Source organism: Chelonia mydas, chromosome 1, assembly GCF_015237465.2.
Source record: "Chelonia mydas isolate rCheMyd1 chromosome 1, rCheMyd1.pri.v2, whole genome shotgun sequence".
Taxonomy (NCBI): Eukaryota; Metazoa; Chordata; order Testudines; family Cheloniidae; genus Chelonia; species Chelonia mydas.
The window spans coordinates 202,190,479-202,215,860 of NC_057849.1; the positions used below are offsets into that span (position 1 = coordinate 202,190,479).

Below are 25,382 nucleotides of genomic sequence, written 5' to 3' on the forward strand. Positions count from 1 at the left end.
CCTGGCTAATAGCCATTAATGGATTTAACCTCCATGAATTTATCCAGTTCTCTTTTAAACCCTGTTATGGTCCTAGCCCTCACAACCTCCTCAGGCAAGAAGTTCCACAGGTTGACTGTGCACTGAGTGAAGAAGAAATTCCTTTTATTTGTTTTAAACCTACTACCCATTAAGGGATTAAGGGACAATTGGCCAGTTGTTTTGGGACCAAAAAGCAGTCAGATACCCAAGGACTGCTGGGGATCTTTCGTTGGTTACACCAGGACCACGAGATTCATAGGCCTGGGAACTAGGAGTGCAGGGGGTGCTGCAGCACCCTAAGGTAGCCCTGCACCCAGGCCTCCCCTCCCCAGCCTGGGGCTCAGGTCACAGCTGCAGGCCCTGCTGCCTGGCTGCTGGCCCCATGCCTGGAGCTCCGGGCCTGGGACTCTGCTCTTGGGACACTGGCCCTGTGCCCGTGGCCCCGGACCCCTGCTCCTGGGGTCCCGGCTACTGGCCCCTCAGCTAGGGTGCTGCTACTGGGCCCACATACGGGGTCCTGTCTGTAGGCCAGGGGCTCTGCTCCTGGCCCTGTGCCTGCCCCCAGCCTTTGCCCCCTTAGCCCTGCCGGGGACCCCCCCCCGGAGACAGGACACTGCTCCTGGCCACACCTGGGGCAGGTGGGGGGAGGATGCAGACAGCGGTAAGTGGGCTGGCTTTCGGCATCCCCACGATTAAAAGGGTTCCAGCGCCACTGACGGGAGATGGTTGGTTACCAAAGGATTAACAGACAGGCTTTTACCCTCGACTGGTGAGGTGTTGTTTGGTTGCCTTACAACTGTGCGTGGTGTTTCAGATACACCAGGACTGTGAGGGGCAGTTCAGTTATGTTACAACGCCGAGGGGTAGTTCAATTCCCTCAGGACTGTGCAGGGGAAGTTCAGTACTCAGGCAAGTGAAAAGCTACCCGCCCAGTGAGGAAGGGTCAGTGACCCTCAGGAGGGTGAGGGAAAAGGGCGAGAGGAGAGCAGCAACTGCTGTCGCTGCTGGGACTGACGGACGGACAGACAGCAGGCAAGAGCAGCAGAAGCAGGAGGAGACAGCAGGGGCAGGGAGAGAATCCAGGCTTCAGAAGCACCAGAACCCCAACAGACAATTACAGCAGAAGCTGCCACCCGGCCCTGTACCAACCGGAAAGCGCGACACGCCCTACAGCAGTTCCCATGCTCCGAGCAGGTCTGGTTTCTAGTCCCGGGTGGCGCTGGGCCGGCAGGCTCCCTACGCGGCTGCCCGGAAGCGGGGACACCTGCAGCGCCTCGGCGGGGGAACGGCGCGCGGGGTGCGGAGGCGGGGGAGCGCGGGCTCTGGGAGGGAGCTGGGGCGCGGGGCGCCGGATCCGGGGGGCGCTCACCTCGCTCGGCTCCCGGCGAGCGGCGACCAGTCCCTGCGCCGCCGGAGGCGCGGCTCTGCGCGCGCTGCCTCCCCCCGCTGGCTCCGCAGCTCCCATTGGCTGGGAAGCGCGGCCAATGGGAGCTGCGGGGGCGGCGCCTGCGGAGGGGGCAGCGCGCGCAGAGCCGCTTAGCCGCGCCTCCGGCGCCTAGGGGCCGCGGCGCAGGGACTGGTCGCCGCTTGCGGGGAGCCGAGCGAGGTGAGCGCCCCCCGGATCCGGCGCCCCGCGCCCCAGCTCCCGCGCACCCCTCAGTTACCGGGCTTTGCCCCTTGCCGGCGCCCCCCCCCCCGTCCGCCCAACATGCCGCGGGGGGAAGCGGTTCCCGGTCCCGTTTACTGAAGGTGGTTTGGGGATTTTAACGCTGGTTTGTTATTTTAATAAACTGCCTAAAAGCGAAGAATTAAAGGCAAGGCTGAGGCAAAATAGATAGAAAAACAGATTCAGCTCCTTTTGGATGCAGGTTGAAATCTGGATTGGTGGTCGTTCATTCGTTTTGAAACAAAATAAGTGTGAAACGTGGACTCTGTGAGAGAATCAGGTGCTGGGCTTGACGTTATTTCTTTTTTGAATCTAAATTCGAGTTTTGCTGCTTGTGGAGTTTTTAAAGGGCCTTTTCAGGGCAGCTTTTACATCTGACAAAATGAAGTGCATATATTTTTCAGTCAGTTGTACATAATATTGGCATCCTGTTTAGCACAAGGGACTAACGCACTGCCTGAGCCAGCAGAACATCGGACCGGTTTCTTTTTTTGTTTTGTTTTTGCTACATGTAACTGATTGTGTTAAAGCACACTGGTTTCCCCCCCTCCCCACATCCTTTTAAAGATTTTTCCAAAATGAAGAAATTTAATTTCCGCAAAGTTTTGGATGGTTTAACTGCCTCATCTCCTGGTGGCAGTAGCGGTGGTGGCAGTGGCGGTGGTGGTGGAATTGGGGCTGGAAGTGGATCCATGTATCCAGGAGGGACGGCAGGTGCTGCAGGGACACCCAGAGATGAGATCCAGGAAATCCTGTCTTCGGATTATTTCCAGATTTGTAAGGTAAGGATTGCAGTGGCTCTTTCTATTCATTTACTATTAGAATTAAAAGAAAGAATAAAAGAAAAAAGCATCTCTTAGGGGGCCTGGGTGATGTGATGCCAGCATACCTTTCACTTGACAACTGCAGTGTTTGTGGTAGCTAACCCTGGAGTGATGGGATGGAAATCACATTTAGGCTTATTCTTCCCTGTGCACAGTTGTAGTAGTCAATAAATTCATAAGGCTTCTAATGTCAGCATCAAGAGCCCAATCCTGAGCTCAGGCTCAGTTTCCAAATTGATAACACTACAGTAAGGAATTCAGGCAAAGCTAGTAAGAATAAAATGTGCAAGTGAGCTCTTTTTTAGAAATTCATAGTATACAAGGGTTTTTTTAAAATAAAATATGTTGTAGGTAATATTTCAGGAAAAGGCATTAAACAAAGATAAAATCCACTGTAGTTAATGTTACACATAATGTTTTCATTTCTCATTTGTGATGCATTGAAAAGGGATCAATTATTTTCCTTTAATATTCGCAGTGAAGACTGTTAACTATGGCAGCATTATAATAATAGAACAGTATCAAGATAGGAAAGCCCCAAATTTGATTCGTCTTTGTTTTTCTTAGGTGTTGACCTGATTCTTCAATGAGAGTTTTGTCTGAGTAAGAAGTGTAGGGTCATCCCTGTGTTTGTCTTTTTCAGGTTTATTTTTCATAACCAAAGCTTCAGCACTATTCTGAAATAAAATAAAATCAGTACTAGCTTCTCAGTAATTATAACCAACACTACAACAACAAATTATAATTAAAAAAAAAAAAGAAATGAAATTTTGAGCCCAATCCCATTGTCCTTAACTTTGACATGAATTTTGTTGACTTTCACTGGGAGTTTTTCCAAAGAAAGGACTACAGAATCAGGTCCCTTAATGTTGAACTTTCAAGGATATCTTGTAAATAGTGAGGAGGAAAAATGATTTTTGAAAAAAATTGTAAGAAAAAAATTGCTAGTATGTTTTAAAAGCTGTATTAATCTTCCCAAAATAAACCTCATCGTTCAAGGTTTTTGAAATTCCAATTTGGTCAACTTGATGTACAAAACTTCATCAGAGGATGAACCATTTATTTTTATTTTTTGTTATTGTTTTGCTTAATACCTTTGAAAAATAAAATAATTTGATTAACATAAGGCATGTAAAGAAAAATAAATGAAGTTTACCTGTTTAAGATACTTCTTTATTAGTCAGCATAAAAGGCTATGGTTTGAAATTTGGGAAATGATCAAATCATATTGTAATCTAATTGCTTTTGGTTCTTTGGAAAAAAAGAAGAAATTTAAGATATTTAACCAGGTAAAGCGATTACTATGAATTTATAGTGCACGTATCAACATAAATATTTAAAACTAAGGGCCCACTTCTGCTGTCATTGAAATCAAACAACTAACACAGTTTGGGGCATTATGGTTCTAATTCTGTTCCCAATTAAAGTCAATATCAAAACTCACATTGACATCAGTAGGAACAGGACCAGAGGGAAAATTACTTCAATGAGTTTTGGATTAGGCTCTGTGTAAATAATAATGGGAATTTTGCCATTCATTACCTTATGTGAAAACAGGATCAGGCCCTTTGGGCCAAATTCCTCAGTAGTCTAAATGTGTGCAACTCAGTTGTCTTTAATGGAATTATACCTGTTTACACCAGGGTTCAATTTGGCTCCTTTTGTGTATGCATACAAAAAACCGAGTATTATGTCAAACTTAAAATATTTTAATCAGAGCCCTGCCTCCCCTTTTTAACACTACAGTAATAAAAAGGAAATACAAATAATCAAAAATATATTATAGTATCATTGTCGAATCTGACTTAAATCCACAAAGTCAAGGGAATTCTGAGTTAAGGCTAAAACTCAGCATATTGAACTCCATGATGAAGTCATCTTTCACCACCTGTGATTTGTATTTGTCTCAAAATAGTATCATGTGATTATTACATGTCATATGTTGTAATACGTAATCAAAATAGGGTGCATTAAGAACAGTGTCAGTTCATTTTCAGCCTTAATTCTGAATTTACTTGTTACTTTAAAATATTTCTGTGGTGTTACTTTCAGATGAACCTATCTACGTACATGAGTACATTAGTAACCTGTCATTTCTGGAAGATTTTGGCAGCTTCTCTTTTTAAAATTAGCAGACTTAAAAATATTATTAAGCTGAGTGTTAATATCAATACAAGAAAGCTTCAGGCTGCAGCAGCACTTGCTTATAAAAGCATGGTACTGCAGAGGCCACCCTGATAGTATACAAAATATTTACTTCCTTTGATCAAAACACATAGATGCAATAAAAGCAAACTTGCCAAAATATTCCATAAATATGTCCTGATAAAAAAATACACTGCCCTAAAGGTTATCCTTAGATAGGAATTATTCTGCTGTATGGCCTTTTGGTAATCTTATATGTTTGAGTAAATCAACAGAAGACCTATAGGCCCCAATCCTGCATTTTGTAGCACGTGAATGGACTGCTGTGCTCACGCAGGCCCTCACTGAAGTCAGTGGGGCTCCACATGGGCACAGCACCCACTCGCATTCTATAAGGTGCAGGATCAGAGTAATAATTTGTACCATAAACCAATGCAAAAGAAATGTTGCAAAAGCAAAAATAAAGAAAGAATCATAGAATCTAAAACTTGCCTTTCTTTCAAGTTACTCCTACGCAGACTTTTGAGATTTCTGTTGAATATTATTCAACTGGAATAGGTAAGTTTTTTAGCTGCATGTCTGAGGTCCTGATCCTAAAGCCCTTGCTCACTCAAAACTCCCATTAAAGCAAATGGCAAATTTTGATTTTTATGGGCTGCAGGCTAAGGACAGATAGAGCAACAGTTTAGCTAATCTTTTAAAACAGTTTTATTTTTATTTCCTTTGCTGTGTCTTCATTTAGGTGTAGAACATAAAAGCTGACTCATACTTCAGAATTATAGGGCCTGATCTTGCATTTCTCACTTAGACACATCTCCCATTTGAAGTGAATGGGAGTTTTTCTTAAATTAAAACCGCAGGATCTAGATCACAGTTAAGACTCTGGTTTTATTATTAACAGATTTGAGGGCTTTTTCCTCTCTGTGTATTTCGAAGGTGCTTATCACTGGGGTGTCTATCAGGTATATTAATAAATTAGATGTAGGCAGAAAGCTAATAGATAGGAACTGAATATTTTATTTTATTTGGATGTGTTCACAATTGCCTTTTGATATTTATTTTCAAAAGTAGGGGACTACACTAATGATTTTAAGAATATAAATACACTAGGTTTGGAAATATTGTGAGTTAAATTACTATTGCTTTTCCTAACAAGCATGATAAATTTACATGAAGGTAATATTGTAATAATGAATCAGTGGCAACCTCTTTTACAGTATTAATATAATGACATGAAATTCTGACACTCTTATAGTTGTCAGCTACTGTGAAATCAGCAAACTGAGATACAGATTACATAGTTTACATGGCTGCCCTTGGGAGGTGGGTATTCATGTGCATATCAAAAAGACATTGATTATAGCTGGATCAACTAAATCAAAAATTTTAATGTAGTAGCTGTGACAGATATTGCAACCGCATGCAGTATCTGTGAGGATCATTTTGTGTTCAGTGTATGAATGGTTTATATAACACTGTGGGCCAGGGAATGTATGTAATTCCAAGGGGGAAGGATTACTACAGCTCTGCAAGGAACTAAAAGCAGTAGCGGGGGATTAAGATGAATCATTTAGGTTATAAACACTCCAGAGAGGTACCACCCCCTGGAGAGGCTTCAGTATACTAGTTCAGACTGGGTTTTTTTTTTTTTAAAAAACCAACAGACAAAGAACAGGCTTTTGGTGTGAAACGGCTGGGTTTAAGCTGACTTGGTGCCTTCTTTCTGATCCAGCAAATGGACAGGACCTTCTGTCCAAGAGCTCCAACCCTTGAAAAAAGGTTGGGAAGACTGGTTTCAGAGTAACAGCCGTGTTAGTCTGTATTCGCAAAAAGAAAAGGAGTACTTGTGGCACCTTAGAGACTAACCAATTTAGTTGAGCATAAGCTTTCTTGAGCTACAGCTCCCTTCATCGGATGCATACTGTGGAAAGTACAGAAGATCTTTTTATACACACAAACCATGAAAAAATGGGTGTTTACCACTACAAAAGATTTTCTCTCCCCCCACCCCACTCTCCTGCTGGTAATAGCTTATCTAAAGTGATCACTCTCCTTACAATGTGTATGATAATCAAGTTGGGCCATTTCCAGCACAAATCCAGCTATTCTCCCCCCCGACAAACCCACTCTCCTGTTGGTAATAGCTTATCTAAAGTGATCACTCTCGTGATCACTTTAGATAAGCTATTACCAACAGGAGAGTGGGTTTGTGGGGGGGGGGGGGGAGAAAACCTGGATTTGTGCTGGAAATGGCCCAACTTGATTATCATACACATTGTAAGGAGAGTGATCACTTTAGATAAGCTATTACCAGCAGGAGAGTGGGGTGCGGGGAAAGAAAATCTTTTGTAGTGGTAAACACCCATTTTTTCATGGTTTGTGTGTATAAAAAGATCTTCTGTACTTTCCACAGTATGCATCCGATGAAGTGAGCTGTAGCTCATGAAAGCTTATGCTCAAATAAATTGGTTAGTCTCTAAGGTGCCACAAGTACTCCTTTTCTTTTTGGGAAGACTGTGGCTTACTAGAGCCCCATAAGACTGATGGGTGACCTCTGGTAAGCTTTTAGCATAAAGTATAGGAACTTTTATTGTTTTTGACATGTTTTGTAATGTTATGTTTTTACCTTGAGAATAAAGGTGCTTGCTTAGAAGGAGCTGTGTGGTAACTGGTAACTGCTGATAATACACAATTAATAGCTTTGGGAGAGAAAGCAATGCACAGGTGCTGGCCTTTAGGGAGAATGGCTTTCTGTAGGTATCACAGTGTAATTCAGGGAGCTGTGTACCCTTAAAATCCCAGTCAGAAAGGAGAGAGACGTAGATCTTCAACCAAGAGAGATGATGGCTGGGAGCTGGAAGCCTTAAGTGGGTGCCCTTGAGGGACCACAGAGAGGGAATGCAGGTGAAGTTATCATGAAACTGTGACAGTAGCCTCATGCCGAAAACTGGGCCTGATCCAGGTGAAGTTAGTAGTAAACAGGGGTGTCATTTACTATGAGGTGGGGGAGGTGCAGCTGCCTCCCCAGTCCTTGGTGCTCCACCCCCCTGACTTTTCATAGGTCTGTATGCTTCATTATGTCTTCCACTCTCCCTCCTTCCCCCAACTTTGGGTGTGATGATCAGGAGAGCAATAATTGCCCAGTTTTTCTCATTCATGATGCTGTTTTGGACAGAGAATGTTCTGTATGCTGACACAACTTTGCCCACCCTTTACCCGCAGAATTTTTCTGAAATGACACCCCTCATAGTAAAGCTTAAATTGATGTTAGTGGCAGAGAATTAGCCTCATTCTTTGGAATAAGCGTCGTAGTCTCTTACATTTTGCCATCATGTTAAATAGGTGCTTTCCTAACAGAAATTCACAGGTGAGTCCAAGCCACAGTCCACAATATGTAAGAACCTGCTGGACTAGAACCAGGGAGCACAGGGGTTCTGTACCACTGATGGTTCTGCATCTTCACTGGAAGCTTAGGCTGGGTTTCCGCTGGAGGACCTTGTGAAGCTGGGCACTGCAGGAAGTGCTGCCCAGAAGGGCCTGAGTGGCAGCCCTTTGCAGCACCACTGATTGGCTCATGCTGATATATAAACCCGGAAGCCACTATGGGGAGCAGATTGAGCAATGATGCAGATTTCTTCCAAACCAGACCCTGTCTTGCTGTGGATCCTAGACTCTGGCTTCTGACCCTGGTTTGTTATCGACTCTGCTATTTGCCTGCTGTCTGTAACCTGGTGCCTGACTCTGACTTCCTGGTATCCAGACCCGGCTCAACCCTGACTCTGCTACTTGTTTCCTGATTGCAGCTGGGTAATTGACCAAGGCACACAGGCTGCTCATGGCCTGGTCCTGACATCATCTGAACTGGCCCTTGCAGTGCTGCTGCCTGAATGGTTTGATGGGGATTGCTGGAAATTCTGGAGGATCCCGAACTAATGCAGCCTGCTCTTCCTGCTGCGCCCCCGAATATACCCTACAGATCAGATAAAGGTGGGGCTAGTAGTTAGCATGCTCATTGGCGAAGTGCTTGAATGGGCTTCCTCCTGTTGGAGCAGAACAGCTCAGTGCTTTCTGACTGGGACTCCTGCCTGCAAGCCTTCTCAACAATCTTTGATGAGCTACATCGTGTCCGCTTCACAGAGGCTGCCCTCTGGAAGCTTTGTTGGGCAAAGGCCAGCCATCTCCTGTGCTGCTTTTTTCTGTTGGTTTGTGGTTGATGTCATATGGAATGGAGGAGTCCAACTATACCAGTTCTGGTGGGGAATCAGTTAGGATGTGAAAAATGAGCTAGCCCATGTTGAAAATGCCACATTCCTAGAGGCTTTTATTAATCTTGCCTTGTGCTTTGACTCTTGGCTGCATGTTCGGAAAGAAACCCCGTGCCCACCTTATACACCAAAGCCTGTAGAACTGAGTCCTGAACCCATGTAAGTCACCCTGGGTCGCCGATGCCTGGTCCCAAAGGAGAAAGAATGTTAGCTGCAGCGTGCCAGGACATGCCCTTGCCTCTTGTCCCACTTGAAAGAGCTGGGGAAATGGAGCAGCCCAAGCTTGCTGGGGTGGAGTACAGCCTGGGCATCACTAGAGCTCCATGCTCTGGAACCACTCCCCAACCTTCAAATAGAACCCTGTCTGGAACCATAGGTTTCCCCACGTTTCCAGTTGCTACTGCGGTTGCAGGCTATGGGCAGGCACAGCAGATCCTCTGCAACTAATGATAATAGACTACAGGACTGCTGCCAACTTTGTAGGTGCAAAGGCAGCCCAAACCATTGCCAAACTCACTCTAGACCTGGTGGAGATGGTTGCTGGGTCCCTCCTATCATCAGGACTGATGATCCGAGAGACTGTCCCCTTAGAGACTATAGTAATAGGGCACCAGGAAATAATATGCTTTGATATGGTCTGCTCTCCAGTCTTCCCAATAGTTCTTGGTATTCCTTGGTTGGAGCAGCATGACCTGTGTATCTCCTGGTGGCGGAGAAGCATTAGCTTCTCCTCCAAATATAGCCAGAAAGCTTGCCTCGAACAAATCAACCAACCCCCAGGTGACCCGCAACCAGGGCCCCAGGAGTGAATAAGACCTTCAGAAGCGAGACCCCAAATGGTGGGGGCTAACCAGAAGCAATGATTCCAGACCAGAACCTCGACCTCCCCGACAAATACTGAGATACCTGAATGTATCTGAAAAGAAAAACATGGATTCACAACCCTCACACAGGGACTACAATTATCTAATAGACCTACAAACAAGGGCAAAGGTGCCACATGGATGGATATACACTATGTTTGAGCCAGAGTTAGAGGCACTACGTGCATATATCCAAGAAAATCTTACAAAGGGCTTCTTTCAGAGATCCACCTCTCCAATGTGGCACTAGTCCTCTTTGTGTGAAAAAAGAGTGGGTCACTATACTTCTGCATAGACAATCATGCATTGAATCAGGTGACTATTTGTAACCAGTACCCCCGCCACTCATCCCAGAATTTTTGGGCTGCCTGAGGTCTGCCAGGTTCTTCACTAAACTAGATCTTCAGGGGGCATATAATTTAGTGTGCATAAGACCTAAGGATTAGTGGAAAACCATTTTTCTTACCCGATATGGGCACTTTGAATACTTAGTAATGCCATTTGGTTTAACCAGTGCCTTTGCAACATGTCAACATTTCATAAATGATGTGTTCAAGGGCATCCTGGGCCATATGTGATAATCTACCTTGATGATGTACTGGTGTTTTCTGAGAACCCTGAGCAGCACTGCCACAATGTCTGGTCTGTCCTGGAGAGACTATGGAAGCATGGTTTGTATGCCCAACTAGAGAAGTGCACCTTTGACCAGGCCACCCTTGATTGTTAGGTTACATCATCTCCTCAGAGTGTATTCAGATGGATCCACAGAAGATGGAAGCCATCTACAACTGGACGGCATCCATGGGCTCCCACACCACATAGTTTCAGACCGAGCCCACAGTTTACCTCTCACTTCTGACACAGAGCGTTCAGGTTACTGGATGTCTGCATATTCACCTTCTCCACATACGAGGTTAAACCCTTCTCCGCATACCACACCAAAAAAAAAAAAAAAGGCAAACCAAAAAGGTGAACCAGGTACTGGAACAGTGTTTTGTAAATTATCACCAAGATAAACTGATTCACACTCCTCCCAAATGCAGAGTTTTCTATAACAGTGCTGACCATGCCGGTGCACGTTAGAGCCCCTTCTTCTCTAATTATGGTTTCCACCCCTGAATTATGGTTGTCAACAGTCTAATCTCACAAACCCAAAGACCCTTGCCCTGCCACCTGCCCCACCCCCTTCTCTGAGGCCATGCCCCAGTCAGTCAATCCCTTCTCCCTCACTTTCACTTGCTCTTCTCCACCTTCACTCACTTTCACTGTGCTGGGGTCAAGGGGTTCAGAGTGTTGGAGAGGGCTCAGGGTGCAGGCTCTGGGAGGGAGTTTGGGTGCAGGAGGAGGCTCAGGGCTGGGGTAGGCATGTGGGAGGGAGTGCAGGCTCTGGGAGGAAGTTTGGGTGCAGGATGGGGTCAGGACTGGGGCAGGGGGTTGGGATGCAGGAGGGGGTGCAGGCTCTGGCCGGCCAGTGCTTACCTTGGGTGGCTCCCAGAAGCAGCAAGCATGTCCAGCTCCTAGGCTCAGGGGCAGCCAGTCAGCTCTGCGTGCTGCCCCTGCCTGTAGGCGCCACCCCTGCAGCTCCCATTGGCAGCGGTTCCCGGCCAATGGGAGCTGTGGAGCCGGCGCTTGGGGCAGAGGCAGCGCACAGAGACCCCCTAGTCCCCCCAAGGGCTGCAGTGACGTACCGGCCACTTCCAGGAACGGCGTGGAGCCAGGGCAGGCAAGGAGCCTGCCTTAGCCCCGCTGCGCTGACAGAACTTTAATGCCTAAAATCTCCCGGTTTGGCTTCAGTAGCCTCCGGGAGATAGAGCCTGATTCCGGGAGACTCCTGATGAAACTGGGAGGGTTGGCAACCCTAACCCCTGTTTTCACCTGGCACTACCAGCTGTCATCGACTGGGTCCAAAAAATCCATCTTATTCAGGGGAACTCAGGAACCGCCTAACAGAGGCGAAGAAGGCTTACAGACCACCTGCAACAGGAAGTTCTGGCATTCACAGTACGCCAGAAGGTGTGGCTCACTGCCAAGCATCTCCAGACCAGTCAACTCTCCTGGAAATAGGACCACTTGTTCCTGGAACCCTTCCAGATATGCCAGCAGATCAACCTCGTTACCTTTAAACTATAGCTTCCCCAATCTCTCAAAATACACCCAATTTTTTCATATTTCCCTTTTGAAACCCTATACTGAGAACTCCTTCCCTGATTGAACCATACCACGGCTTCCATGGTTGAAATCCAGGGTCACAAGGAGTACAAAGTGCATGCCATCCTTGATTCCTGATGGATGCCTGTACTATCTGGTGGACTAAGAAGACCATGGCCCTGAGAAGCACACTTAGTAACCTGCTTCCCATGTCCGTGCCACTCACCTGGTGGGGAATTCCACAGAACTCACCTGAATAAGCCTGGACCAGCAGCACCCCTGTTGGACTAGAACCTACAACGATAGTGGTGCTGTGCTGCTGATGCTTCCACATCACCATTGGAAACTTAGGCTGCGTTTCCACTGGAAGACCCTGTAAAGCTAGGCATTGCAGGAAATACTGCCCAGAAGGGCCTGAGTGGCAGCCCCTCTCAGCCTACTGATTGGCTTATGCAAGTATATAAACACTTATGCAAGTGTTATGGGAAGCTGTCTGAGCAATGATGCAGACTGTATGTTTGCTTCGACTCCCAGCCTTGTCTTGCTGTAGACTCTAGACTCCAGCTTCTGACCCTGGTTGTCTCTGAGTCTGCTATTTGCCTGCTGTCTGTAACTTGCTGTCTGACCCTGACTTCTTGGTAACCTGACCCAGTTCGACCCAGTTCGACCCCGACTCTGCTATTTGCCTGCTGTCTGCAACATGGTGTCTGACTCAGACCCTGCTACTTGTCTCCTGATTGGTAACTGACTGGTGCACACAGGCTGCCCACAGCCCGGCCCTGACACAGTATGTAGAAATGACTAGTTAGCTGTGGGAATAAATCTCATGTTAAGATTTTGGAAGATCACATTTATGACGCTGCAAATCTCTTGAGTTCAGAAAGACCATAAATAGGGAAATTAGGGCTTTTATTACCTTTGCAGGAGATTGGTTGCTTAGGCATGATGCAGTTGGAGAAGACTGAATGAGAATGAAGATGTACACTTATCAGACATAGTTGATATTGTTTATGCAAGAAAGTCTCCCATTGAGGAGAACATGCATAAGGAATATAGAATTGAGCATGCAGACAATTATATGTTTAATCTAGACATACAGAAAATGTTGGACATTCATATTTGGGTTAGGAACACAGACCTGTGATCTCTCTAGTCCAGTATCCTCTCTCTTGCCATTGTCAGCACCTGAAACCTCAGAGGAAGGTGCAAGAATCCTACAGCAGATAGATAGGGAATGCCCCCAGTGGAAGTCCCCTCCTAATCCCCAATAGTATGATATTATTTTAAACCTTGATACCTGAAGGTTTTTATTCCTTCCAAAACTTTTTGTTTACATTAACTGATATAACTGGATATTCATTTTATCCATATAAACAGCCAGTTCCCTTGAATCGTACTAAATTCATAGCGTTAATAGTGTAGGCACATAATGAGGCCAGATCATACATTCCCACAGAAAAAGTGATGGGGCAAGGAGACCTGCATGAAGTTCATTTTGCAGAATTTTCTAGGAGCCATCCCCTCAAGGGAGATTGGTTTGGGGGGCTTATGGATTATACAAGGGTGATGCCTCCCAACCCCAGTTGATCTGAGGGTGAGATATCTACCCCCCAAGATGCATGCAGGCAGTAGCCATCCTGCAAGGACAACTTCCCCTATGCCCTATCCTGGTAGTCTCCATTCTGTCGTTTCAGCAGGGGCTGTGTTGTCATTGGCTGAATGACACTGTCCTGTAGTGACACTGTGTAATAACTATATGATTGTGATTAAGACATTTTAGTGTTTGTGATGCCAGATTAGAGTAAGTTGATTTTTAAAGACACACTAGATTTGTTTGCCTCCTTTATGGGTTCCGTTGCAGGGCAGAGATAAGGTTGATCAGTGTCCTTAACTGTGCGTTTACATACTGTAACATGTCTGGATTTCTTTCAAGTGTAAACTTAACTCTTAATTTCCAGGGTTTATAATGTTTGGTTCTTGGACAACATCCCTGCAAAGTATTTAATCCTAAATTACTAATATGTACTCTCAGCCTTAACACCAATTTAATGTAGTTTTTGTCTGGGAATTTTTTTGTTCTTTTTAATTAAAAAAATTCATTTATGAATACTAAACAAGAAACTCAAAGAGAATGTTCCCATCTCTTCTAATGATTTGAAGATATGAAGTATCAACCTTAAATCATTTTAATTTTTATGGCCAAATTAAGCCATAAAAGGCTGTTTTCTGCCGTTCTGGAGCAGCACAAAGTATACTAGCTAGGTAAACTGGGTTTGCAGTTGCTTTGTTGAGCAAGAGTGTACACTCAAGGTTATCCCTCCTTTTTGAAAGTCCCTTCTTTCCTTGCACACACATTCCAAATTTCCTCTCCCCCACTTTCTCCATGTCCCTTGCGTGCACAGACGTACTCCAATTTCCCCCTTCCCCCTGGACCCCACGTTCTCCTTCATGTGTGTGTGCACGCACGCACAGAGTTTCCCCCTCTCTCCTTCCCTCTCTTTTGCATTAGAACTGGTGTAACATACAGCTTTAGAAAAGGAGAATTTAAGATTAAGTATAATTTTTTGCCATTATATGTCATAACTAAAATTTATCTGGTTTATAAGAACTTCCTGAGAGAGAAACACAAAAAATGGTTATCTCCTATTATTTGTAAGAGACTGAAGTCATAGGTTGATTCGCTCTTTCCAAAAGGCCACCACCTCCTTTTGCTCCCAATGAAAGAGAGGCCAACCTGTCCTCATGAAGGTGGTGGCACCCAATGCTGTCAACCCCTGGAGAGGAACATAAAGGGTACAGGAGGGCAGCAGCCCATGGCAGTGAGTGTTAGAGCCCAGACTGACGGACTCTAGTTTGTGCTACTGTGCTAAAAATAGCTGTGTAGATATTGTGGTTTGAGCTAGAGCCCAGGCTCTGAAGCCCACCTCCCTCCCTAAGTTTTGTAGCCCGAGCTCCAGCCCAAGCCACAATATCTACACAGATATTTTTAGTGTGGTAGCATGAGCCCTGCGGGCCCAAGTCTGTCGACCCAGGCTCTGAGAGTCACTGCCCTGAGCTGTGTAGATGTATCCTCAGACCCACTGAGTACAGTAGGACTTGCTCTTCTCAAAATAGCCACCTGAGGGCATAATGGAACACGTCAGCCATTTTGAAAGAGTTTTTGTGTAGGATTTTGTGTAGTAGAATATTGTTCTTTAGCATTTGCTGAAGGAGAAACTTTCATGGGTGAACTTGTTTTACAGGAGCATTTTGCAATGATGGCGCAGGTCTGGGGTTAGTGTCCTCTTTCCCTCTCACCATGGGGTGGGAGGAACTGAAGTGCTACCCTGGTATCCACCTGCCTGTGGACACTGTTTGAGAACATTAAAGGAAACAGGAGAGAAGAGAGGCAGTTGCTACTAGAGACAGTGAAGGGGATGCAGCACAGAGGTCAACTTTCATGACTATCCTGACCCAATGGGGTTATTGGCATGTATGCAGTAAATGCATTCCATTGACTGAAAAGATTGTATTGTACCTGCTACTTTTATGACATCTGATGTGGGGAAAAAGGCATTGGAGTTATAAAAATATTTTACAAAACAATAATGCCTAGCAATAGTATAGTATTTTTCCTCAAAAAGGGACCTATAAATTTGATCTCTAAGTGCTTTACAAAGGTGGATTTTCATCTTACAGATGGAGAAAATGAGAAATGGGAGAGGTGAAGTGACATACCCAAGATCATGCAAATACATTGTGCATTTTTTTTCTGTAATAAAGAGATTTCCAGGCCCTAATGCTGAGGCAGGACTAGATGACCTCTCAAAGGCTCTTCCAGACCTACATGTCTGTGATTCTGTGTTTAAAAAAAGCTGTTTATGGGGATTGGTTAACTTGTCACAGCTTATATAAGATGCTTGGTGGGAGTGAAAGAGGAGGACAGAGGGTAGTATGATTTGAAGTGTAAGTAGTGAGTATCTGGGGGAGGAGATAGCAGTGTTGTCAAGTACAGGTGGTTGATAATACTTAGCTCTTTAGATGGAATGTGATGCTATCCCTGGATGGTTTTGTCCAGTTTTAATAGGCCAGCTCGCTAGCGAGGTTTGTGAATGATAAAAGATTGGTATGCAAGTGGGAGATGTTTGGTGCCTGCAGTTAGGGACAAATTTTGTAATTACATACACTTCGTATAGCTCTGAAGTCAACAGGACTTCAGGAAAAGCTGGGTTTGTGCTGGAAATGGCCCACCTTGATTATCATACACATTGTAAGGAGAGTGATCACTTTAGATAAGCTATTACCAACAGGAGAGTGGGTTTGTGTGTGTGGGGGGGTGGGGGTGGGGGGAGAAAAGCTGGATTTGTGCTGGAAATGGCCCAACTTGATTATCATACACATTGTAAGGAGAGTGATCACTTTAGATAAGCTATTACCAGCAGGAGAGTGGGGTGGGGGGAGAGAAAACCTTTTGTAGTGGTAAACACCCATTTTTTCATGCTTTGTGTGTATAAAAAGATCTTCTATACTTTCCACAGTATGCATCCGATGAAGTGAGCTGTAGCTCACGAAAGCTTATGCTCAAATAAATTGGTTAGTCTCTAAGGTGCCACAAGTACTCCTTTTCTTTTTGCGAATACAGACTAACACGGCTGTTACTCTGAAATCTGTATTCTGAGGAAGGACAGTGGAGAATCAGACTCCTTGAGTTTCTTGGTCTTATATGGATTTTTCTCATGTAGAGAGGATTCTTGAGTAAGGATTGTAGGATTTTTTCCTTTACTGTTGTGATTTTGTTTCTGGTTTTAGATGTTTGGGTTTTTAAAATAAATTACTTCTCTGAAAGATGTAGTTTTATATCACCACCCCTTTCAAGGCCAAAATAATATGAGGGGGTGAATTCAGAATTTATTTAATGCCTTGTAGAAGTACAGTATATTAATAATAAAAATTTGTTGATGAGCCAAACATACTGTATATAAACTTTTTGGAAACAGTCAAATGAAAATGACATATTAGAAAAAAAGATGAGCTTGATATGAATTTTTGTAATGTTATTTCTTTCTTGAAGTAGGATTATTACTGAATTATATCAAAAACATTTGTTTATATAATTATATGAAAGCAATGTAGCACATGTTAAGGTGCTTGTTTCCAAGGAAAAAGGGCTCTGCCTGTACATAATACAAAAAAATTAATTGTATGATACAGGCTAATTTGTTAATTCAAATGCTAATAACATACACCTGTGAATTCTTTATGTAAACATAATTGATAGTGTATGATATTTATGAAATCAAAATGGTAAAAGTCTCAGTTTAAAGTCTAGTTTTGTCTTTCAGTCAAGGACAGAAATTTCTCACTATTCTTCAGTGTTTCATTAAATAATCTTTTAAAATGCAGTTTTTTTAATTGAATAAGAATTCAGAAGAGAAAAAAGGTTAAAGTGTGGTAATACGCTGAAAAGTGGCTATGTAAATATCATGACACCTTCACCTAAACAGATCTTCTCCCAGGATATACCAGAGTCAGATCTTCTGATTTCAGTGACTAAAATAATTTTTCACTGAATGCTACTCCTGTTAGCCTTGCAGAGTCAGAGTCAATAGAACTAAGCGAGAGTTAGCTGGTTTCTGTCTCTTTAGTGCAGTAGTGTTCAACCTGGGGGTCTGCAGACTATGTCTAAGATTTCCAAAGAGGTCCACACCTCCATTCGAAATTTTGTAGGGATCCGCAAATGAAAAAAGTTTGAAAACCACTGCTTTAGTGCATCATCAACGGAATTGTTTACTAAATTCCTCACAGTTATACCTGTTCAAGCCCTTTGAAGGCAGGTGTCATTAACAGCTTATTTTTGCCTTGCAGAGTTTTTATTACGAGTGATGATGCATGAGAAGGAAAGAACCAAGCTTGACTCTCAGATCCCAGGGCTGACAGTGACAGAAAAAATCTTTTTACCAGTAAAATGAGCACATTTGATATGGAAATCAGGGTGACGTTAAGCATAGAGCCTCACAATTCCAGTTTTCAGTCACTTTTAAAAGTAGAAAAGGATTTTATTGCATTAAGAACAGTAAGCTACATGTTTTGGAAAAAGTAGAAAACATAGGCAATATTATGCTTCATTGATTGATCTGTATGGGGAGGGGACCCTCTGTGAGTCAATATCTTCCTGTCCATATAGAAGATTAGAGTTAGCTGACTGTGGCATTGTACCTTCCCTTCACCTAGACCCTGCAAAAGTTCCTGGTCCTGGGATCTGTGAGGTGGGAGGGTCCCAGAGCTTGGCTCCAGCCTGAGCCCAGAAGTCTATACTGCAATGAAATAGCCTCACAAGCCTGAGTCGGCTGGCATGGGCCAGCCATGGGTGCCTAGTTGCAGTATAGACACACCCTGAGGGGACAGGAGGGCCAGGGGTGAAAATCACGTTGTCCCTCTTTCAACTACACAAATAATCTGCTTAGACGTTAATACAGACTGTGGCTATATTAATTCCTGAAAGGACTCTCTTTTGCAATGTGGAAACTCCATTTAAAGGAATTACAGGGGCAGCAGCCATCAGGAGGCAGCCCTTGTCAACCATACCAACAGGGAAAGCTTCAAAGGGCCTATGCAACAACATATGGACACAGGGTCTGTATAGGCTGGCTTTGTCCTGTAGCAGATTCCTGAGATCTCTGGAGATCTGCTGGTTCAGGGTCCTTGCCCCCAAAAGACAAATGTGGAGGAAAACTCCATGAGGGAGGGATTCCTTCTGAAAGTTCCTGACACTAACATGTAGTTTTCTTCCTAGAGGCATGATTTGGCTCATGGTAATGTCCATTTCCAAAGTACTATATGTTTCTAGAGACATTCTAGATTTGCTCTTGTGTTTTTTAATCAGCTGTAGAAACTTACTGATTTGAACTGGATTTGTGTTAGTTATTTTTGTAATTTTTAAAAATAAGAAATACTTTACTAAAAATGGAAGACCATAATTCATTAGAATACAGAATTAATAAGTGCCACATATAATTTTGCATGTTTATCCCCCCACCCAAATAATCAATGCTTTATTTTAATGGTACATAGATGAGTTAAAATTAGTTCTTATTGAGGCTTATATAAAATTCAAAACAACTCTAAATAAAGTGCATTCTGATCAGTATAGTTGCATTAAGTGCCAAATAACTGTTAATCTTAACAGATTTAAAAGTAGTAACCACAATTTGCTAGCTTTCTCAGGTAGAAAAACTATGGAGTTTAGAGCACACTATATTGTAAATTCACGTCGTATAACTAGAGCTGAACCATTTCTGGGAATTGTGCCGAAAGATGATAAATGCAATGGCAATCATCTTGACTCAGCAGAATGCATTTAGGATGGTACAGTTTGGTGACTGTGTTAGGTAAGATAGAAATTATATGGGCATGTGATTTATACTATTTTTACTTTTAAAGAAAAACAAAAATGAAGCAAATATAAATACATAAGCATAACTTTTCTTAGGCACCGGAAGGAATTACAATAGTGACTACAAATATATTTGTTGATGATGTCCAGTTTCATTCTTTATATGAAGCATTTGATTGAGATAGTTAAAAATAGAATCTGAAACACTTTTACAGGATATACTATACACAACTAATATGTGTCAATATTATTTATTTATGTATTTAGTAACATTAAAAAAAGGTTTATTATCATCCATGGTTTCAGTTGTCTTTGATATATACTAAAAATACAATTAAACTGTACTCATAAATCCATTACCAAAACCTTAACCCTTACATTAGTATAACCAGACAACTTGTCCCAAAGGCTCTGAAAATAAACGGGCTTTGCAGTGTGCTCTAATGCTCATTTTCATAAATATATGGATTTTAAGGCTAGAAGGGACTGTTCTGATCTAGTCTAACCTCCTTCAGAAATCAGGCCTCACTCAATAAAATTCCTGCATCAAGCCTAAAACTTATGTTTGAGCTATAATATATCTGTTAGGAAGATATCTAGTCTTGATTTAAAGACTTAAGTGAAGGAGAATCTACCACATCCCTTGGCAAGCTTGCTTTTTCAGCAAGTCTTGTGCCACAAAGAACTCTGTCTCTGCTCCCTGGCAGGGTCATGCTTGTGACCGCTCATATTGAGTATGCCAAGTGTGTACGTTACATTACAAGATGGGGGACTACTGCTTTGTCTGCTGGCTTTCTCTTGGCTTTTTCATTGCTTTTTGCCTTTCTGACACGCAGACACATACAGCTGTCACCAATCAATTCCCAGCCCCTGTGTTCCTCTGTCCGTATCGCTTAGCTTCTGCTCAAGCCTTGCCATGATGGCCTTGGGCAATGGCGTCTGTTGTTTCAGCTGTCCCTACACAAAGGGGTATTAAATGGAAGGAGCAATTTAAGCCGAAATGAAGAGTACTTAGTGCACCCATCAACTTTAACAAGATCTTTGGTTGATCTAAACATTACAGATATTGTTGGTTAAAGTCGATGGGTGCAGTTACAGAATAGCAAAAGGGACAAAATCCTAGACAGAGTTCATTCTGGTGCATTCTGTGGCAGACAGGAATAAAGGAAAAATGAGGAACGGGCAAAACCCCAAACTTTTTTTTAAAATGGCAAATGTTTCAATTTCGACAAGAAACTGGGAAGCATACAAAACCTCAGAGCATTTCATTGTCTTGTCTCGTAGGTGTTGTCTCGGGAGGAAGCCTGCTGTGTTCTCAGCATTGTCTTGTGTCTCCTTAGTCTTGGGATGGAATCCCAATATCGATTTGCTCACTCTCTCCACCTCTTGTGGGCAGTGAGTACGGAAATCAGTGGGGCAGGTCCAGGCACAAAGACACATCAAGGAAGGAGAGCATGGTTGTGCTTGGCTCCACCACATATAGCAATGCACTGTTTTGAAGCTCCCTTTCACCTCTGCATTCAACATCAATAAAAGTAATAATAATTGATATTTATACATTTCTTACAAAGCTGGGTAAGAGCATCCCTGAAGCACAAAAGCCCCAGTTCATAAGTTCATCCCTGTTCAGCAAAGTACTTAAGCATAGGCTTATTTTTAGGTAATTGTTTAAGTCCTGTACACATCAATGGGATTTAGCATGTGCTTAAAGTTAAGCATGGGGCTTGTGTGCTTTTTGAATAGGGATGGACTTAAGCATGTGCTTAAATACTTTGCTAAAATGGGTTCAAAGACTGTAAGTGACTTATGTAAGGACACAAAGCATGTTGGTGGCACACTAGAAATAGAATCTAGCATCCTAACTCATAACCCTGGGCATAATTATCCATTTTTAACCCCCCGAAAAGAGTATTTTCTCAAATAATTACACACCTGAATAAATCAATCCTGCTTTCAAATTTGACCCCCAAAATGTTTTATCTATAAAATATTAACAGAACTCCAGGCTGCAATAAATTTTACATTATTAGACAGATTACACACAAGCAATTTCTGAGCATATACTGTGTTACTTCATGGAAACCCTTTAAAATCAATTTTAAGTCTGTATTTTCTGGAGTTATTTATGGAAGATCAAAAATACTTTGTAAGGAAATAGCTTTACAAGCTAATATATCTTACCATAGGACAAGAGTTATTAGAAGCTATCATCACTGTATAAATAATTATATCGTTGCATGCACACTAAATTCTAGTGGGATTTTGTTGCTACAGCTACAAAAGAATCTGATTACATCTCCTGTGTAGCTTAATTGAACTGAAATGACTGTGTTGTGTTCTATACAGTTTTGGTAATGTTTTCAGTTTTATGCATGAAATGCTGTCAGACCCAATTAATCTTATTCCTACATAAGTCTAGATAATTTATTTGCATAAAGAATATTAATGAGCTATACATGCATATTGGTGGGGTAAAGTTTATTCCAACTCATTGCCTTTGAAAAAGGAATTCAAAATGCTGAAGAAGGATTTTGGTTAAAGTTGTATCCTCAGCTTGGTTTGTTTTGTTTAGAAGAAAACATTGTATATATTTGGTATACACTCGATATGATCTGAGGAGCATAGGTATTGCTCCATTCTTCTGCCTCCAGGGATCAAGATGCCAAAAAAGGAGAGAGAAGCTGGGATTATGTGGTGAGAAGCTCGATCTCCTCACTGCCTTCTCTGTTGCTCTTTTTGGCTCCTTCTTTCATGGCAAGAATAAGTGCCTACAATCCACAGAGCACAGGGCTGCTATTTTAGGATTCCCTTTGTGATCCCACTATCTGCTATTTAGACACTTTAATCATGTACATGATTTCTAGTTTTGTTGATATTTTCTTATTTTAGTATCCATAGTTTAGGGCTACACTGTGCCTGTTAGGCACAGCTAGGGTGACCAGACAGCAAGTGTGAAAAATCGGGACGGGGGTGGGGGGTAATAGGTAATAAGAAAAAGACCCAAAAATCAGGACTGTCCCTATAAAATCGGGACATCTGGTCACCCTAGGCATAGCCCAAAGTATGGGGTAGAGTGCAACACCAGCCAACGTTCTTCTGCCTCTCTAAGTTAACATGCTCTTGTTCTACTTCCCCTTCTTACCTCCGCTGACAAGAGTTCTTAGGAAAATCAGACAGGATTCTGGATTCCAGATTCCATATTACTGGTTTTCATATGGCCTCATTAGTTTGGTTGGTTAGATCTCTGACTCTGCTAGTGAAACCTCCAGTTCAACTTCCAGTTCTTCCAGATGTATCATTAGATTGAGATCAGGTTCTTCTTCAAGATCCAGTGGAGCTTATGGCCTGGAAGCATGATGCAAACAAGACTTTTAGGGCCAGATGGTCAGCCCTGGTATAGCCCCTTTGTTCATCTGGAGCTTCACCAGCTTTTGGGGAATTCCTGAAATATAGGGGAACAGGATCAATTGTACACCACACTTCACGTAGTCCCTGGCATAGGGGGCATGTTGAAGTCTGGTCAGGGAGAAGGTGGGCTGAAACGTTGCTGCATTCCAGCAATCCCTGGTTGATAGACTGGCTTGTTGGTGGCTGTTAAAGCCAGGCACAACCTCCAGTAGTCCCAAGGCTGTTCTAAATTGTGCCATGCCTTGAACCATAATGCTGTTTTTGTCCCCTTATCTTCAATTGTGTTGAGTGGAACTTGGCTGCATCCGTGGACTGAGCCTTTTTTGTTACGGGGAATCTCAAGAAATTCTGCTAGTGTCAGAAGCCTTCAAAAATAAATGTCTGTGCTACAAAGTGGAAGAGGTTTGCATTATAGGTCTTTCTTTAGTACAGTGCTCCACTGGTATTTATGTCCCTCAATTTTGGACTATTAGCACCCATATAATCCAGATTTTCTTTGAGCTGTCTCAAAATCCACTAAGCAGCCTGTCATATGCTTAAGTATATTGAACTCTATTCTTCCTTCATGCTACTTTTTACATCTTCCTGCCTGTTTGCTGCTAATCGTCTTCATTTGAACCATTATATTGTACAATGAGAATTCTCCTTTTTATAGATTGTATTCTAAGTGATTATATGACCATCATGGAGACTTAGGGCTTGTCTTCACTATCGCGATAAATTGACCTAAGTTACACTACTCCAGCTACGTGAATAATGTAGCTGGAGTTGATGTAACTTAGGCCGACTTACCCCAGTGTCTTCGCTGCACTGCTTCGATGGGAGATGCTCTCCAGTTGACTTACTTTACTGGGGAGCTGGAGTACCATAGTTGACTGGAGAGTGCTTTGCCGTTGATTTAGCAGATCTTCAGTAGACCTGCTAAATCGACATCACAAACCTGATGGTTGAACATCCCTACTGTGTTCTATGAGGATAATATGGTTCTGTGCCCACATCCTAAATTTTTTATGAAGATAGTATCTGAATTTCATCTAAACCAGTAAGTTAAGTTCCCAGTAGTTACCCTGGACCTCATTTGTTGAAGAGAGGCAGATTACATACAAGTAGTCTAAAGGATAAGACCTCTTAGTTATTAGCTAGATAGGACTAAATCCATACACAAGTCTCCTATATAGAATCATAGACACGTAGGGTGGAAGGGACCTTGAGAAATCATCAAGTCCAGCCACTTTAACTGAGGCAGGACAAAGTAAATCTAGACCATCTCTGACAGGGGTTTGTTTAACCTGTTCTTAAAAGCCTACAATGACAGAGGTTTCACAAGCTTCCTTGGAAGCCTGTTCTAGTGCTTCACTATTGTTATAAAGTTTTCCTAATATCTAACCTAAATCTCCCTTGTTGCAGGTTAAGTCCATTATTTCTTGCCCTACCTTTAGTGGACATGGAAAACAGTTGATCACCATATTCTTGATAACAGCCCTTAAATTATTTGAAGACTGTTATCAGGCCCCCTCAAACTTCTCTTCTCAAGACTGAACATGCCCAGTTTTTTTTAACCTTTCCTCATATGTGAGGTTTTCTAATCCTTTGATCATTTTTGTTGGTCTTCTCTGGACTCTCTAACTAGTCCACATCTTTCCTAAAGTGTGGTGCCCAGAACTGGACACAGAGCTCCAGCTGAGGCCCCACCACTACTGAGTAGAGTAGAATAATTACCTCCTATGTCTTACGTACGACATTCCTATTAATACACCACCCCCCCCCGAATGATATTAGCCTCTTTCTCAACTGTATCGTATTGCTGGCTCATATTCAATTTGTGATCCACTGTAACCTCAGATCCTTTTCAGAGGTACTACTGCCTAGTCAGATATTCCCCATTTTGTATTTGGGCATTTGATTTTTTTCTTAAGTGTAGTACTTTGCACTTGTCTATATTGAATTTCATCTTGTTGATTTTAGACCAGTTCTTCAATTTGTCATGGTCATCCTGAATTCTAATCCTTATCCTCCAAAGTGCTAGCAATCCTTCCCAGCTTGGTTTTGCCCACAGATTTGATAAGGATACACTCCACTCCATTATCCAAGTAATTAATGAAAATATTAAATAGTCCCGGACCCAGGACAAACCCCTGCAGGATCTCACTAGATACATCCTTCCAGTTTGGCTGTGAAGCATTGATAACTACTCTTTGAGTACAATCTTTCACCCAGATTTGCACCCATTTTATAGTAATTTTATCTAGAACACATTTCTCTAGTTTGCTTATGAGAATATCATGTGGGACTGCATCAAAAGCTTTACCAAAAACCAAGATCTGTCACACCTACAGCTCCCCTCACCATCTACTGGGCCAGTAATTTTGTCAAAGAAGGAAATTAGGTTGGTTTGGCATAATTCATGGATTCCAAGGGCCGAAGGGACCATTATGATCATCTAGCCCGACCACCTGTATAATACAGGCCATAGAACTTCCCCAAAATAATTCATAGACCATACCTTTTAGAAAAAATCCAATCCTGCATCTGAAGAAGTGGGTTTTTTACCCATGAAAGCTTATGCCCAAATAAATCTGTTAGCCTTTAAGATGCCACCGGACTCCTCGTTGTAATCCTGGTTTAAAAATGGTCAGTAATAGAGACTCCATCATGATCCTTGGTAAATGG

General features: G+C 42.8%; 1 protein-coding gene across 8 annotated transcripts in view; it reads left to right on the forward strand.

The window, feature by feature from the left end:
- The first annotated feature begins 1,509 nt into the window (after window positions 1–1,509).
- STXBP5L (syntaxin binding protein 5L) overlaps window positions 1,510–25,382 on the forward strand; it is a 420,013-nt gene continuing 396,140 nt past the window's right edge. For 3 of the 8 annotated variants that reach the window (XM_043538743.1, XM_043538745.1, XM_037909782.2), the window contains exon 1: window positions 1,531–2,469. In XM_043538743.1, the coding sequence (XP_043394678.1) occupies window positions 2,266–2,469 (204 nt within the window). In that variant the 5' untranslated portion in view covers window positions 1,531–2,265. Of the gene's footprint in view, window positions 2,470–25,382 lie in introns of all 8 variants that reach the window. The other 5 variants (XM_043538746.1, XM_043538744.1, XM_043538747.1 and 2 more) reach the window with 3 other exon arrangements.